The sequence below is a fragment of the Podarcis liolepis genome (genome assembly GCF_965112155.1).
Source record: "Podarcis liolepis genome assembly, chromosome: 13".
Taxonomy (NCBI): domain Eukaryota; kingdom Metazoa; phylum Chordata; class Lepidosauria; order Squamata; family Lacertidae; genus Podarcis; species Podarcis liolepis.
The window spans coordinates 30886020-30904365 of NC_139573.1; the positions used below are offsets into that span (position 1 = coordinate 30886020).

General features: G+C 44.2%; 1 protein-coding gene across 2 annotated transcripts; it reads right to left on the reverse strand.

Annotated features, from left to right (window-relative positions):
* Positions 1-696: 696 nt before the first annotated feature.
* LOC310690580 (keratin, type I cytoskeletal 19-like) lies at positions 697-9236 on the reverse strand. 2 transcript variants are annotated; one of them, XM_083469827.1, is made up of 8 exons: positions 8492-9236; positions 6898-6980; positions 6107-6263; positions 5235-5396; positions 4344-4469; positions 3081-3304; positions 1848-2233; positions 697-959 (listed from the first exon to the last, which is right to left on the reverse strand). In XM_083469827.1, the coding sequence occupies exons 1-8, from the start codon at positions 9155-9157 to the stop codon at positions 934-936; spliced, it is 1830 nt and encodes a 609-aa protein (XP_083325953.1). In that variant the 5' UTR covers positions 9158-9236; the 3' UTR covers positions 697-933. The 2 variants fall into 2 exon arrangements, with proteins under 2 accessions (XP_083325953.1, XP_083325952.1); XM_083469826.1 differs by having other exon boundaries at positions 1848-2236.
* Positions 9237-18346: the final 9110 nt, after the last annotated feature.

Here is an 18346-nt window from a genome sequence, read left to right on the forward strand (position 1 = left end):
AATACCCCCCCCCCTGCTTTGTGTGTTTGTGTGTGTTCTAAAACAAAGTACTTGGGGTGCATCCCAAAATATATTCCTAAGGTCTTTGGTGGGGGGAGCAAGAAAACAACGCCACATATTGGATCTGGTAAGTTCTTGCAATCAGGTTTCCAGAAAGTCTGGTCATAAAGAAACATTTTTGCAGCTACCCCCAAAATAAGAACTTGTTGGGTGCAATGTGTATATCTGTGGGAAAGCAGGAAATTGCTGTGGCCCCACAATTCAATGCATACTGGATATGGCCCACCTAATTCTCTCCTCCTCCTTCTTCTTTATCTAGTACAGTGGTACCTCGGGTTAAGTATTTAATTCGTTCTGGAGGTCTGTACTTAACCTGAAACTGTTCTTAACCTGAAGCACCACTTTAGCTAATGGGGCCTCCCGCTGCCACCGCACCGTCGGAGCACGATTTCTGTTCTCATCCTGAAGCAAAGTTCTTTACCCGAGGTAATATTTCTGGGTTAGCAGAGTCTGTAACCTGAAGCGTATGTAACCTGAAGCATATGTAACCCGAGGAGGTACCACTGTATAAGAAATGGACTATTTCAAATGTCACCATGTAAGCCTGGTATAATCAACCATTAGCTAAGATTGTGAGGTGCATTTGGAGGCACACATCACATGCTTGCTGGGCGAAATTAACAAGGAAACACAAAGTTGTTGTTGTTTTTCTGATTGCATCAAGCAGCAATGGAGCTTTATTAGACAACCCTCATCAATGACAGAAGTCACGTATTGGCCACTAACAAGCTAAAGCAAGACACATCCTGCAAGGAAGAACTCTGAAGAACGGAACAAGCAAGCAGAAAGGGGCACAGGGGCAGGTGTGCGCTTCCTATATCAGCGGAACCAGTTGGTGGGTTTGAAGTTGGAGCGACGACAAGGGACAAATGGTTAGTCATAGGATTTCCTGCCGTGTACTGTTGAGAGATAAAAGGGAAAAGGTGAGTCTTTAGGGGCACAGGAATGCATAAATGACAAAGACTGAGGCATGTGAAACTTGCTTTCTTACTTCCTAAATGCAGCACAGTCTGCACAGATTTGCTGACCAAAGTGGCCTTTTGTTCTAATAGAATGAAAATGCCTGCGGTCACATCCACACCATCCATTTAAAGCACTCTTATGCCAAGCTTAACAGCCATGGCTTCCCCCAAAGAATCATGGGAACTGTAGTTTTTTAAGGGTGTCCTAACAACTTATAATAGATCAAAGTTCCTGGGATTGTTTGGGAGAAGCCTTGATCATTAAAAAGTGGTATAATCATGCTTGAGATGGATGATGTGGAAGTGACCTGTGAGACGAATATAGAGAATTATTTTGCCGCCCCCTCCCCCGATGTCTTCTGGACAAGATTATTCCCTCTTCTAATCCGGTTTAGAGCATACTGAGAAATGGAGCATGCAAGGTCTAATTGTAGGGTCACTGAAGGTTCTCTCATGTAACTGGCTACACAGCTCTAGATTAAATCCCAGTGTGGTTTCCATCATCTCCCACAGCCTACCCTAACACAAGGATAAGGCACATTGCCTAGAAAGATAGTGGGCAAACTGCCCACAGATTCTGTTGCGTGATCATTGCCTCTGTCTCTCATTTGCTACACGTCCGGCGGGCAAAGTGCTGCTTTGTGACCGCTTAATGCTTGCATGTGCAACACTCCCCAAGCTTGGCACATTTTTTTCTTATAAAGCTAAATGGACCTTATGGCATTTGGAGCAGCCCTTACTGGTTAAATATTCCAACTGCCTGATGCAACGAGGAAGGAAAGGGAAGGCACAGAGAATTGAAATCCCCCTTGTGAAGGTTTTTACCTGGTTTGCAGGGCTGTACAGGCATGGGGTAGCTCTGACCACCTCCTCCCATTTGTCCACCGCCACCGCCGCTTCCTCCGCCGATACAGGAACCGCCGCCACCACCGATACTTCCGCCGCCAATACTTCCGCCGCCAATACTTCCTCCACCGATACAGGTACCGCCGCCGCTACCTCCGCCCATGCCTCCTCCGCCCATGCCTCCTCCGCCCATGCTTCCTCCTCCAATACCGGAACCGCCGCCGCCGCCAATGCTTCCACCGCCAATGCCTCCACCGCCAATGCTGCCGCCGCCAATGCCTCCGCCGCCAATTCTGCCGATGCTTCCCCTTCTACCACCTCCATAGCCACCTCCGTATCCTCCTCCTCCTCCTCCTCCTGATGAGCTACTGGGAAACAGAAACATAACCATGAAGAACACTGCAAACCACTTCACAAAGAAAATATATATATGACGTGGACTATGTCTTGTAGATGGAACGTCCATGCTCATGCCAAATACCCTCATTCAGTCTGGGAGAAGCCTCTGCCTTGGAGGCTATCCAGTCGGGATAGAAAGGATTGGGCTTGATAAGGGATGGGGCCCTCCAAGTTTTCTTTGGCTCCCATTACGTCCAACCCACATGGCCAATGGTCATAGATGGATGGGAGCAGGCAGTCCAACGACACCTGCAGAGCCACAGATGGGCTAGTGGTCCAATTTGCCATAAAGCAGTTTTATACTTTTCACTTGTCACACCTATCCATCCCTGATTTCCCGCCTTGGTACAGAATGTTCTAGGATATTCTAAGAAGTCAGTGGCCCCTGGATGCTCTAGAACAGAGTTTCCCAAACTTGGGTGTCCAGCTCTTTTTGGACTACAACTCCCATCATCCCTAGCTAGCAGGGCCAGTGGTCAGGGATGATGGGAATCGTAGTCCCAAAACAGGTGGGGACCCAAGTTTGGGGAACACTGTTCTAGAAGGCCTCCGAGTCCCTTCTTGGGAATATTTTGTTGCAAGTGGGTTCACAGAGATACTCGGTTCTTTTATTTACCGTACTGGAATGCTTGCAATGCAGAAGTGATTCTGGACTGCTCTAGAGCCCGGAAGCATCCCTTGTAGATGGTCCCTCCATCCCTCCCTTATTTGTTCCTGGCATGTAGGGCCTTCCCTCTTTGGCTCTCTATTGTTTGTGGGCGAGTTTTCGCAGCAGTGGACTAATACCCCCAGTATGGCCTATAGTCAACATACATTTCTTGCTGTCCTTCCTCAAGTAGCCGGCGGTACTGGCAGATCTCCTGTTCCAGGCGAGTCTTGATGCCAAGGAGCAGCTGGTACTCTTGGCTCTGGCTCTCGATCTCGCATCGGATGCTGCCGAGCTCTGATTCGATTGGTTCAATCATGACCTGAATCTGTTGCAGCTGCATGTTGTACCGACGCTCTGTGTCAGCCAAGTTGCTTTGCAGAGACTGGATCTGATAAGAGGGAAGGAAAACAGTGAGGTGACCTTCAGGAATGGTGCTCCCTCCTACCCATTTTTCAGGTTCTGGCAATTCCCACCCTTGCCCCACTTTAACACTCATGAAGAACAAGTGATGGTTCAAATAGAGATGGAAGAGAAATTCAATGCAGGTCTCATTTAAAAGCAAATCTAGCAAATCTGCACCTTCTGAAACAAGAAGTATCCTTCAAAATTCACACTTTTCCACATACTGCAATGCAGTACTCAATTAGTGTTGTTGTTTTTTTTATAAAAAATGCATGTATTAGGGGCAAGTGTGCATAAAAATGAAGATATTCATCAAAATAACATACAAAAAAGCATTATATACAGGTAAATGCAAAAATGTGTACATACAAAAATGTGCTCATGGGGGGGGGTTGCAATTGAAATGCTGGTGAATTTTCATGAGGATTTTTTTAAAAGCATAGATTGCTGTAGAAATTACTGAAAAGCAGAGAAATAGGGAGAACCAATGCTGACAGGTCCTTCCACTCCTAGGTGCAAACCAATAAATTGTCTGACCAAGCCATCCCAGCTCATTGGTAAGGAGAGCTCTCATTGGAGTTGGGCAACTTCATCATAACTTGGGGATATCTAGCCATGGTAGCATGGGGCAGCCAGGTGTCTTCTCAGGGCACCCTGTGGATGAACAGGCAAAGGCAAGCACGGACCAGCCAGCTGATTCACCTGTTGCTTGGAGCCAGGGTGGAATTGCCTGATTTGGCTATGCCAGGTCGACTGTGGGAGAATTATTTCCCTAGCTTGCAGGGAACTGCACCGCTGTTAACTTATACAGCTAATATGTTTGCTCTTTTTGCATATCTCATTATGTTAATAAAGCTGCCGTCCATTCGTCCTGCTTATACCTTGCATTTTCATTCCTCTGCTGGGGCGGGGTGTGGGGAGGGTAAGGGTAAGAAACAACTATACCTTGAGGCAATACCGTGTTTTTAGCGGATGTAATAAAGAAAACACCCAGACATATCACTTTTGCACATGTTACCACATACCATGCTGAGTTGGGATTGCAGCTCGATCTCCAGGGTCTGATATTCTCGTCTCAATTCTGAGACTTGCTGGTTGCCAGTATTTATCTCCTGCCCACTTGAATTGACCTGCTGGCGAACCTCCTCCATCTAGTAGACAAAAAGGAAGATATTCTGACTGGCTGGACCATTTGCTTCTTACTGGGAGGCACACAGCAAACTTGGGAATGTCAATAAGATGAGAGGACAAGCCAAGGATTGTACTACACAGGTCTACACATAATACTGGGCAATGCTGTCAACTATACTTTCCACCCCTGTGTCTAGAACATGACTGATTCTCATGTCTCTGTGTCCTATCAACACCAAAGCGCACTATCACCAGTAGGAATTGTGTGTCAGGCTTTTTCCATGACCCCTCTTGAGTAAATTTATCTTCCTTCTCTTTTGGGTCATCTCCACCCCACCTCTTAGAAAACACCAAGCATTGGGCATCCTTCATGACAGCTATATGGGGCAGTGTGCCATGGAAAGCCAGTTTCTGGTAGCAACAAACTTTCCCATTGGCCTTTGTCTCTTGCTTATAGGCTTCCCAGAAGTTGCTGGCTGTGGGAAATGGGATGTGAGGAACATCTAGACTTGCAGGACTCTCATTACCTTTTAAACCTGCTCCCCTTATTTCAGCTCACATTTTTCATACACTCTTCAGATCGTTTCCATTGGCCCCTAGAGTGGTCTTCTTAACTATGACAAGAGCTGTGGGCAATTGGGGAGCAATCTACTAAACGCACCCCGGCTGCTAGCATCAACCCCCTTTCCCCCCTTAGATTAAGCCTGTCACCCAGGTTCCTCTCAGTATGGTGGATATAGCCATCTGCTGTCATATATCTTCTAATCACTGGAGAGACCACTTGCCTTGGATTCGTACCACTGTTCCACCTCTCTGCGGTTGTCTGCGATGATTCTTTCATATTCAGCCCTGAGCTGATCAAGACGTTGTTTCAGGTCCGCACCAGGGGCAGAGTCCACCTCAACGTTCACATCGCCACCACGCTGGTTTCTCAGGCCTCTCAGGGTCTGCAAGGGGAGGGGGAAGGAAAACAGATCATGAAATGAAATCTGCCTCTTCGCCCTGAAAAATCCCCCACAATTCTTTTTTTTAAAAATAAAAATAATCATGAAATTCTGCTAATGTGTCTTGAGAATGGCTCTATGAAACATCAGATAGAGGAGGGGTGGGGAAAGAATTGGGCCACCTTCAGCCAAGGCATCAGCAGGTCCCTGAAGCTAGGACTTGAGGGGTGTCAGTAAGGGATTCAACCCAGTTACTATTATTGTTTATTAAATCTGTATCCCTTCATCCCTAGATCTCAGGGCAGTTCACAACATTCAGTTGCTAACGCTCAGCACTGGCCAACGAAAGGAACTGCAGGGAACCTTCCTGCATGGGGATCCTTAAATCAAGCTAAGCCAGGGTTGGTCAGTTGAATCTCCCTCAGAGCTGAAAAGTGGGAGTGGGGCACCACTGGCCTTCCAGAAATATTTCTGGACTACCATTCTCATCATTTCTGAGCATTGGCTGTGGTGGGTGGGGCTGACGAGAGTTGGAGTCCAACAATATCTGTAGGGACACAGATATCAAGCATTTCTGGTACCCTACAATGCATTCATCACATTTTGCACCCCAGACTAAATTGTTGGTTGCTACCTTTTACCCCCCGGAAAACCCTCACAGGAAGCTCAGAAGGTTGACTTTTTGTTCGTTGTTTGTCTGATCTCTGTATTACCTCCTCATGGTTCTTCTTGAGGCAGATCAGCTCCTCTCTCAGAGACTCGAACTGCATCTCCAGGTCAGACTTGGCAAGAGTCAGCTGATCCAAGAGAGGGCGCAGCCCATTGATATCAGCCTCCACATTCTGATGGAGACCCAATTCAGTCTGGTACCTAATGCACAGGAAAGGAGGTAGGGTGGAGAACAGTGACTGGCAGGCTTCACAAACGTTACTTTTCTTATCACATGTCTCATAATTACATGCCTGGGCTAATTGCATGTCTGTGGATTAACCATGATTTTTTATTCCCATGCAGAAGAAGATCTCAAGTCCAATGCTTGAGATGCTGGACAGCTGCTGCCAATCGAAATAGGTTGCATTGTAAAAGATGGCCAAAGGTAAACAGCAGCTTCCGATGTTGCTACCTGGGTCTGAACTCCACCTGTTTGGTTAGATTTATGTTTTGATGATTTTGTAGGGTGGATTGAAATCTGCTCTAGGCACATGGAAATCCAGGTTAATACATCCACTGAGGTACTTTCAAGCTTTTTTCAAAGAGAAAGCCCTCTGGGGTGGGACAGAGAATGCTCATTGGCCATGGGATGCTGTTCAAATATTGGAGAAGGGAATGGAAAACCTGGGGTCTTGGAATAGAAGAAAAGGTGTTCTGTGACCTGTAATCATTTTGTCACAGGTTCCATTTCCCATTTGCACTATCATTAGCCACTTTAAGTTTCTTTGAAGAAAAAAAGGGATATAGATTTCAGCTACGTCTGAGGAAAGTAGGTGAGAAGAGTTATACTCACTTCATTTTAAAATCTTCAGCAGTCATCCTGGTGTTATCAATATTCAGAAGGATTTTGTTGTAATCATCTGTTTCACCAATAAGCTGGAAAAAGAGGGGAATGTACATGTTTATGCTTAATTCCTTCAGTCTGTTGGAGATGACAATGTAATAAAACACCATGCTGATTGTGTTTTGTTTTGTTTTGTTGTGTTGTGTTGTATCATTAGCATACTGCTCTTCATAAGAAAGCACAGACTGGTTTGCAAGTCAAGTCACTACATTCACAACAGCAATAATTAATAAAAGTGATATTAATTATAATCTCAAAGCCCATTTTATAAACTCCATGCAACAGCGAGACACCACAACCAAGCAACATGTTCTATAGATCAGAGGTCTCAAAGGTCTCTGGAAGGCAATATCTCAAGGCCCAGCGTCTCATCTACCTAGAACTGACTTAGATTGGCTTGTCTACTAGAACTGGGCCCAGTCTGCACTCTGCATTCAAAGCAATATTGTACCTCTTCAAACTGTAGTACGTAAAGGGATTTGGAAATTGTTAGGAGATTCCTATTCCCCTCACAAGGCCCAATTTCCCAGAGTTCCTTGGGATGAAATATTGGCTGTTAAACCACTCTGGGAACTGCAGTTCTGTGAAGAGAATGGAGGGCCCCTTGACAACCCTCAATGCCCTTGCAAACTTTGGTTCTTCGTGGGGAGCCATGGCTGCTGAAGTGGTATGATACTGCTTTGAAGGACTAGTGCAGATGAGGACATAGTTTCTGGACAGATCTTGATATGTTTGCTGTGCATTCATTTGTAATGATGAGAGGGGCAGTGGGTATAGACTGGGTATGCATTGTTGCTGAGAGTAATCAGTGAATACTCAAGCTTGATTGAATTAGCAAAGGTTATAGTATGGGGTGGCCAGCATGGTGCCTTCCTGGTATGGTAGAACTCCAACTCCCATTATCCCCAGACACCATGGCCAATGGCCAGGGATGATGGATGCATATTGAGAGCACCATGTTGGCTGCCCATGATGCACATGGCTTTTTAGAACAGCAGGTGCCTCATCCCAGGCAGTGAGCATGACCATGTCATTTACAAGGTGATTAAGTTATACCTAGTCAGTAACTCTCATTTTGGTGACAGGATGAAGCTTTTTTTAAAAAAAGAAATCCAAGGCCTTGTAGGTAAAAAGGTAAAAGACCCCTAGACAGTTGCATCAAGTCAAAGGTGACTATAAGGTTGTGACGCTCATCTTGCTTTCAGGCCGAGGGAGCCGGCGTTTGTCCACAGACAGATTTCTGGTTCATGTGGCCAGCATGACTAAACCGCTTCTGGTGCAACGGAACACCGTGATGGAAACCAGTGCACATGGAAATGACATATACCTTCCCACCACAGAGGTACCTATTTATCTACTTGCACTGGTGTGCTTTCGAACCGCTAGGTTGGCAAGAGTTTGGACAAAGCAATAGAAGCTCACTCCATCACGGGGATTCGAACCACCAACCTTCCGGGAAGCCCAAGAGGCTCAGTGGTTTAGACCACAGCGCCACATACATTCCTAAGGCCTTGTAATACTTGTTCAAAACAAAATAGCATACCTCATTGTAGAGCTGGTCAATTTGCTGGTAATATTGGCTGTAGTCCCTTGGTCCAGCTACGGTTCCATGCTTCTGGTACCACTCTCTGATCAAGACCTCGAGCTGATCATTTTCATCTTCCAGGCGTTTCACCTGATCTATGTAATTAGCCAGGCGGTCATTAAGGTGTTGCATGGTGGACTTTTCATTGGTGTTGAAGAGGCCTCCGTCACCACCGCCAATACCGAAGCTGCCACTGCTGAATGGGTAGCTGCCTCCGCCATAGCCTCCACCGCCATAGCCCATGCCACCATAGCTTCCACCACCATAGCTTCCACCGCCATAGCTTCCACCACCATAACTTCCGCCACCATAGCTTCCACCGCCATAACCACCACCATAGCCACCACCATAGCCACCGCCGTAGCTGCTGCCAGCATAGCTTATTCTCCCTCTGCTTATCCTTCCACAGCTACCACTGCTGAAACCTCCTCCTCCATAGCCACTTCTGGATCCTCCTCCGCCATAACTACCACCAGAAAACCCTCTGGAAGACCTGGAGGATGAGCCTGTGATTTTGATACTTCTACCGCCACCACTGCTGCCGCCACTACCTCCACCACCGATGATTTTGCAGCTTCCGCCACCGCTGCCTCCACCGCCACCACCCTTAACACCGCAACTCATAGTGAAAGATATGGAGAATCTAAGCCCTACAAAAGCCCCAGTTCAGCTGCACAGCCTGTTTTGAGATTGAGACTGCAAATGATTCTTCCCAGCAGATCCCTACTTATACTTCCCATTTGGGTGTTGCCACAATGGGTGTTCCTTGCCCCTCCCAGGGCATTTGCCAATCTCATTGTTTATGCCAAAAAAATTATCTGCCAAAGGGAGGGGTTTTTGAAGGCTATCTATGGCAATCAAGTGCATGCCTGGGGTTTTGTCACTCTCTGGCGATGTGTTGCTAGGATGGAGATGGAGATGCATCATCATCAGATTTTCCTTCCATCCTGCACCTTGAAGCTGCAGTCTGCTCTGTTTCCAACCCATCAACCATCATGAACACATCAACTGTGAAGAACATGCGGCCACAAAGTTTCTGTGTTGATCTGAAAAGAAAAAAAGTCTTGTTCTTCCTTAGCACTCAGAAGTAGGGATGCTCAAAGATTTCAGCCAGTCCATTTTTGTTTGGGTTTTTTTGTTGTGTGTGTGTATTTAGCAAACTGAATTCAATCTGCACTTCCTGGATCAATCCATGTATCAGAACACACTTATCCTTTGGTTTGCTCACTTCTCCAGATTTTGCATTCAGGTTCTCAGTTCCAAAGTGATGCAGGCTGTAAGTCAAAATACATTCCACAAAATTCAGATTTTTAGAGAAAAATGCAAACAAAAAAATGTGCATTGCGGGGGAGGGAAATGCAAAATAATATAATAATATTGATGCTGTTTTGAAGGAAAATCCACAGACTGGGGGAGAAGGATGACAGAACAGATTTACGAAAGAGCACAAGAGAAACTGACATGAACTGAAAACAGATTAATTGATCCCTCACTACTCAGCAGGGAACACAATGAAGAAATGCCAAATGGAAAGCAAATTGGAATTTAAAATTAGCCTTCTCCATTTTAAACTGTGAAAAGTATATACAGTGGTACCTCGGTTTAAAGGACAGCTCTGTTTACGAACTATTCAGTTTATTAACTCCTCAAAACCGGAAGTAGTGTCCCGGTTTGTGAACTTTACCTCGGTCTAAGAACGGAATCCGAACTGTGGAAGGGCACTGGTGGTGGGAGGCCTCATTAGGCAAAGCACGCCTCGGTTTAAGAATGGTTTTGTTTTAAGTATGGACTTCCGGAACGGATTAAGTTCATAAACGGAGGTACCGCCGTATGCATGTTTTGCCTCACCACCCTGCTGTTCAGCGTAGAATTAAATGTTGTTCCAAGACAATTGTTCCATCATTGCAAGCACAGGAACCAACTTGTGGGGGCTCAGGTCCCTTCTGCCATCACAAAAAAATATTTGAGGGGACTGCCCCCCACCACCCAAGTTGATGGACATTGCTGCCTCCCCCACCCCATGCTTGGACAACAAGCCCTTTTCCCTATCCACACAGGCACACTTTTTCTAAGCCTGCAAAACAGCATCTTTTTTCCTCCAAGGTTTTTCTGTTGGCATTTAATTTTCTTTCAAAGGCGAGAACTCAATCCTGAAAATACAGTTACCATTGCCCAACTAATTACATACCCACAACGTTGCATACCCACAAATTGTGGTTGGTTCAGACCAATCTCCCAAAGCCAACATGCCAATATTCAAGCTTTTTCCCTCTCTAAAACGTGGACCTACAAACAGTTGTGATTGAAGCAACTATCAGACAGGCTTACTGGGCGTTAACTTATTTGTGGGGGGGGGGTGTAAAGGGAACAGTGTCGTGCCTCTTTTGTTCTTTGGGTTGTGCCGCTGTTTGTCAGATTTAAACAACTGATGAAAGGAGAATCATTTTCACCCTATGTGCCAACCACAGGGATCACACCCAGAGTTTCCTCATCAATTAGCTCTTTACTAAGACGACTCATTTGGTAACTGAGCAGATTTCTAAACAACCCAGTGTATGATCTGCAAATACCATCTTCGTAGATTTAACCAATACAGTTACTCTAAGCTGCATGGCCAAGCTTATTCTTAAACATAGTTTCCCTGCCTGTCTCTTTTTCATTTGTTTGGCTAGCCCAGTATGAAGGCAAACACTTCCTGTGCCTAAACCTCTTTGGTTCCAGCTCAGGAGGTGCCTAATCAAATATGGATCTCCTTGGGTGCTGGTGATGCAAGCACGCTTTGAAGATGTTCCCTCTCTGCGATGTTTATCTTGTCACTTGCTATGCTTAATCACTTTGGAAATACTTCCAACTCCTTGATGATCTGGTGAGCACTCATCTCCATTCCACAGTCCGGTGGTTTGGGCAGATATTATCACTAAATGCAAGGTGAATGTAGGGCAGACTAGATCCCAAACTGAAGTTCCACTTTAATAATATACAGATACGCACACATAAATTTGCGCTGCTTCTCAATTTGTCTCCTAAGGGCTGCTTCACATGTTAGGTTGAGTGTATATAGCCTCAGTAGCGGGGCTGATCTTCTGGGAACTGTGTTACACCATAGCCTATGGAGATCAACCTGGCTTTTCCTGTTTAGAACTTTTTTTTCCTGGAGATACCCTCCAACAAGACAAGAACAATGGTGGTCCTTAAACCACACACTCACCCCTTGCCTTTCAGGAAAAGAGAATCCCAGCTGAGTTATTCTGTTCACCCGTTGTGTTGTTATCTCTGATGCAGCTCATTTTGCCAAGCAGTTGGGCGGGGGGGGGGGGGCAGAAAATATTAACTTTGAGAAGTAATGTGTAGCCTGGCCTTAGATATGGAATGTTCAATAGTTTATGCTCTGCACCGTGATGGAGTACTTTCTCAGGGCAGATAAAATTATTATTATTATTATTATTATTATTACTCCGCTCTCCCCAGCCAAGACTGGGCTCAGGGTGGCTAACACCAAATATAAAAACAGTTGATTAGAATACAGCTTAAAAAACAAGATTGAAATACAACATTAAAATGCAGCCTCATTTCAGTGGAACTCAATCAAAACCTTTTTGGGGGATAAAAAGTCAAGTCGTCACCAAGGCTAACTATCCAGACTACATGGGCCAGAAAAAAGCCAGGGAAGTCCCCAAATAGGAGTTCCAAAACAGAAGGAGAAAGGAAAAAAGAAAGAGAGGGAGGTATTCAAATTGATTCCAAGCCAAAGGCCAGGTGGAACAACGCTATCTTACAGGCCCTGAGGAAAGAAATCAGATCCTGCAGGGCCCTGGTCTCATGAGACAGAGCGTTCCAAGAGCGTTCCACAAAAAAAAATGCTTCTTCATGGAGTGCATAGTTAAAATATGGAACTCACTTCCACAAGAAGCACTGATGGCCCCCAAATTAGATGGCTTTAAAAGAGGATTGGACATTTTCCAAACCCATGCGCAGATCTTTCTCATGCTCTAGTGGCAGCCTCAACAAGAGTACCTGACAGGCACCCAGAAAATTGATGGTGTCATATCCTATAGGGGTCCTCATTTTTGTTGTCATTCTCCTAATGTTGTGGCAGGCAATATACATGTGCAAGTAATGTCAGAAGTGATGGAGCAGAGGATTATACGGCAGGTTTCAGCAATTCTTAAGGATGGTGGCGTTAATCATTTAACTGTCCAAGTGGAAAAAGAAGCCTATTTTCAGCCTATGTATGGCCTCAGTACAGAAATGTCAAGATGTCCTTGCGATGACAAAACAAATGGAATCCATGAAATGCTACAAAGATGGCGCTTACATCATGTTACCGGAAGCTGAACCTGTAGGGTTCACTGTCTGTATTTCATCAGGTGAATTTGCACATAAATGTACAGAAACAAATGCCATATATATTTGGATTTTTAGAAAATGTTATAGACCTTTAAAATAAGATCAAGAGATTTCAGAAGTGGTGAGACAAGTAGAACATATGCTGTATATGTGGAAATACTGGCAATGTAAAAAATACTGTTATTTGGTGTCTATTAAAGAATTTTTGCTATAAAAAAAGAGAGGATTGGACAAATCCATGGAGGAAAAAGACTATCAATGGCTACTGAATACCAGTTGCTGGAGACCCTTTTTCTAATACCCAACTGTTATGTTTTCCTGTCTGTTCCAGATCTTCCTAGGAAATGTTCTGTAGCCTTTGACAAATTACTTATTCTTTAAAAGCACTGCAATTAATTATAAGCTACCTTGGGCAAATTGAAATTTGATTGTAAAAAAATTAATTCATTCTCTTAGCCGGTCTTATAAATGAGCCTTCCCCCTTTGAGTTGCAGGATGTGTAGCAGCAACTGGGCGAGGTTCCCGTTTTGCCCAAGGACATTCCAGCCACCTTGTACCAACCTGCGCATTCGTGAGCAACCCGGAAAATTAATGGAAACCTGCGATAGAATCTGAGGGGTTGCAACATGTGATGCTCATTAAAGAATGGAGGAAAAAGCTGATGGAGCACATTAGAGCAGTGAATGGCAACAGGATATGGCGTGCAATGACGAGGAGTGGAGCATTGGCTTTCCCACAGCAGGGTCTGTTGATATTGAGTTGGAGCTGGCCTCTAGCAGCATTGTGGTCCTGGCATCCTTGTTGAAATACAGTGGTACCTCGGGTTACAGATGCTTCAGGTTACAGACTCCGCTAACCCAGAAATAGTACCTCGGGTTAAGAACTTTGCTTCAGGATAAGAACAGAAATTGCACAGCGGTAGCGGGAGGCCCCATTAGCTAAAGTAGTACCTCAGGTTAAGAACAGTTTCAGGTTAAGAATGGACCTCCAGAACAAATTAAGTTCTTAACCCGTGGTACAACTGTACGGAAATATTGGCTCAGTTTGCTTGCAAATAGCTTCAACAAGCCTCACTGTGCCAGACCAATGACTTCTTGAGCCCAATATCCAAGCTTTAGCTAGGACAACATCACCTACCATGTGGTTTCTGACTGGCACTTGACACTCCAATGTATGTCGCAACTTCCAAGGTATTTGAGCTGCTTAAATATGGGATAGAGGCACTGTCGAAATCAATGAGCTCGGTGGCTTTCAAAGCGTTCTAGACATACTTAGGGCTCCTTGGAAGCTCATTAGGTAGACCTTGTTCCATAATGGGAGATGAACATCCTGAAAATATGCATTGACTCCTGGTAGCTATTCTACCCAGCCAAAAGTAAGTCTTGGGAATACTTCTAGAAGGCACACTTGGTTCATGAAGGGTTATGAAGGACCCAATAGGTTCTGTCTGAACTGACTGTGCTTCATTGAACACCGTTCTCCAATGCTGGGTCTCCAGATAGGGCTGGACTTCAGCTCCCATCATCTCCAGCCAATGCTCAAGGCTGGTGGAAGCTGTGGTCCAAACAAGATCAGAGTAGCTCAGTTGGTTAGATCATGGTGATGATAATGCTAAGGTCGCAGGTTTGCTTCTCATATGGGACAGCTGCATATTCCTACATTACAGGGGTTTGGACTAGGTGATCCTCAGGGTCCCTTCTAACTCTACAGTTCTTTGATTCTAATTATGAAACATCTGGGGACCCAAAGTTGGGGGCCACTACTCCAAGAACATGCTCCCCAAACATCTGCAACACCTACAGATTTTTCAGTAAAGAAGCTGGAGTGGAAATGGTTCCCTGAGAATGGAAAGGAAAATATGGCAATGGTCATTCCTTTTAACAACAGCAGACTATTGGGTGCATGGGTATAGCTATATACAACACGTACCTACTAACATGCAATATGGCAATCATAAACTAGGACCTGAAGCCCTCCAGATGTGTGGACTGCCACTCCCACCATCCCTAACCATTGGCTATGCTGGCTGGGCTGAAGTCCAGCAACATCTGGAGGACCAACAAGTCCCCATTTGCAGTATGAATAAATATAAACTTTAGAACTATAAAGAAGACCCAGTAGGAACATCCCCTTCTTTTAAAGAAGAAAGGGGGGAGCGCTTTCTACCGTCATCCTTCTCTCACCCGCCCAACAAGCCTTCCAAAAATTATTAACTGCACCATACTTTGGGCTAGATCTGATCTAATTTAGTTTAAGATGGATCCCACTGAAATCAATGGGTTGTGTAAGTCATGATGTAGATCTCATTTATTTAGATGAGAGCGAAGTGCAACACAGACTGGATTACAACCCATTGACTTGCCTATTGTGGCTTTCATGGTTAGTTCAACTACACAACCTAATTTTCATGAAACTTATTAAAGGTTATTGTTAGGTAATTCTCAGGGTGATGTTGTCCTGAAGACGTCTGCTGGGCTGTCTTAATTATGACTGGCTTTTAACTGGTGAGTCAGCTGTCTTTTAAAATGGCAATTTATCCCACATTGCATTTAATATCTCAAGAGGTTTTCAGTAACGAGATGGTATTATGCAAATTACTTCAGATGTGTTGCTCAGTCTGGTGTGTGTTTGTGTGTGTATAGTTGGACAGCCTTAGCAAAAGACAATTTAGGAAGTATAGTGAAAACAAATGTCAGTGTGCCTAATGTATATATTGGCATTAAGCAGCATATAAATTACTATAAATAGATGGACGGGTGGCCTGAATATAAATAGATGAATGAATGCATAAACAACCACCTTTTTAATATCTGTGCCCCATTGTGAGGCTGACATTTCTGGTATAGCCCTTGAATCTAATCCCATAATTTTTGGTATCTGTTCAGGCACCGTATCTCCCCCCCCCCCCATCTTAAGATTTTTATTAGATTTTCATAACTTTAACCAATTATTTTCTAGTTTGTTATACATTTCTCCTATGATTTGACTTCCCATCTTTCTTTCCATGCTATTTTTATACCCATCCCTTTTACATACTGCATAACATCACTCTTCTTCTTCTTCTTCTTCTTCTTCTTCTTCTTCTTCTTCTTCTTCTTCTTCTTCTTCTTCTTCTTCAGATTCACCATAACAACTTTGGACAAAACTAAAAATGAAAAAAGAAAAGCTCAACAACTTTTGTGTCCGGTTTTTCACTTTTTGAAATATGGCAGCCCTATCTAATACATATCACATATTTCATCTTTATCTATTTCATATCCTATCCTTTTCTTCTTGCTGCTCAAATTTCAAATCCTACCTGTGATTTCATTTGATTATGATATTTTTTCAAATAATCAAAAAAAGGCTTCCACTTTTCTGTAAACTGACTATCGTATTGATCTCTTATTTCCGCTGTTAACTTCGCTCATTTCAAATACAGTCGTACCTCAACTCCCAAATGCCTTGGGAGTCGAAAACTTGGGCTCCCAAACAATCAAAAACCGGGAGTGAGATTGAAAACCTGCAGCCAATCAGAAGCCACGCTTTGGAAGTCGGACGTTTCGGAAGTCGGATGGACTCCCGGAATGGATTCTGATTGACTTCTGAGGTACGACTGTAGTCCATATATTTTTGGATGAAATGGAGAGAGAGACACAGTCATTTAAACTTGATCTCATTTTATTCCCTGCACTATGGAGATGAAAGAGTTCGCTGGAAAGAGGGGCTGGTTATGAAACCCCTCTGAAAATTGTTTCTCTGTGGTTTGAAAAGGGTTCTGTATAGTTCTCAGGATTTTTTTAAGGGGAAACAGCAACTCATAAAGTGGCAGTTATGGGTAGGTAGCCGTGTTGGTCTGCCGTAGTCGAAACAAAATTTTAAAAAATCCTTCCAGTAGCACCTTAGAGACCAACTAAGTTTGTTATTGGGATGAGCTTTCGTGTGCATGCACACTTCTTCAGACTGATACTGGAAGGAATTTTTTATTTTGATTCTTAAAGTGGTGTAAGGGTGCTTCAAATGTATGGTGTTGATGTGGTCACAGTTACAGCTGCAAGCAGAGAACAACATTTTGTTTACGTTTTTATCTTGATCTGCTGATTGATTTAGGTGAGTATGGGCGTGGAACAGAGCACCTTGAGAAAGCTGTGTGACTCTCACAGCGCAGGTAACCTTGCCTACGAAGATGCCTACTCAGCTCCCCGAGAGGGATTTTCAGGGTTCCTCCCAGGTGGGGTCATGTTCAGGCTCAAAGCAGAGGGTACTCTTGAGCAATTGAGCCAAGTGAGTCATAGCAAGCTTATATTCCAAGATGGAATTGAGGGGTATGAGAGAGACCACAGACAATTATGCCTTCCTTCAAAACAAAGTGGGTAGCTAAATTCCTTTCTCTCCATTCAGCCTTGATCAACTCTCCAGGGACTGAGGAACTCACCTGCTCCCCCAGCCGAACCAATCCATGCAGATCAGCTTTCCTCAGGCTTGTGCTAGACCAAATAAATTAAACCCTTCTGCCCACTTTGGGGCTGTGTCTTCTTTAATTTGTCTGCCTTTTGCCACTGCTCCAAAAATCAGTGGGGTGGGGCAGAAGAATGTGCATAGGGGTCTGGGAACAGGTCCCCCACCTGGGCAGGGGGTTAGCCAATTCTAAACCAAAGGCATTCTCTGCCCCACACACAAAGGGCTACCTCTGGCAGAAGTATTCAGAGCAAAATGAAATTAAGATGAACCAACCACACTTGTTTCCCTGATCAGGCTGGGCGCCTTTTTCTTCCAGGTGTCTTCTGAGACAAATGTTTCATAGTTGCGCCCAACACAATAGCTGGTGTTACTAGGCTCCACATTTTATTGAGGCATAACATCCGTACAATACAAAAATTAAAACAGTTATTATAAATACAGCTCATAATAATAAGCAACACATAGCAATAAACAGTACAGGATGGTACACAATTCATAATAAGCCTAATGAATGCGTACTAAATTGCAGTATCAAATTATGCACAATCTCATCCCAGCAATAAACGCTGCCACCTCAGGAAAATACAGAGTCTCTGAACCTCAGTCTTGTTGCGTACTTTACTTGAATTCTGCATCCATGCATGGCCTGGCCTGACCTGCAGTAATTGTCTGTAGCAGTCCAACTCTTGTAAAGTAATAGCAGTAATAACAAGTTATAAAGTTAAATTGTGTTATAAAGGATAGCAGTAAAAAAAAATAATTGTGTCCAGAAGACAAAAAATGAAGCCCTACAGGTACAACTGTTTGCATTCAGAGTATTCATTTGCAAGTATGAAGCTCTGCATCCAGTGAAATAAGGTCATTACTCTTTTGTGAAAAAAGAAAATCAAGTTTCTAATCCTTCACGTAACAGCTTGAAAAGACGTGAGCAGTCTAAGGTTGCCATGTGTCCTCTTTTTCTAGACACATCCTCTTTTTCAGGGGTAAAATTTCTGTCTGAGTGGATTTTTTAAATTCGCCAAAATG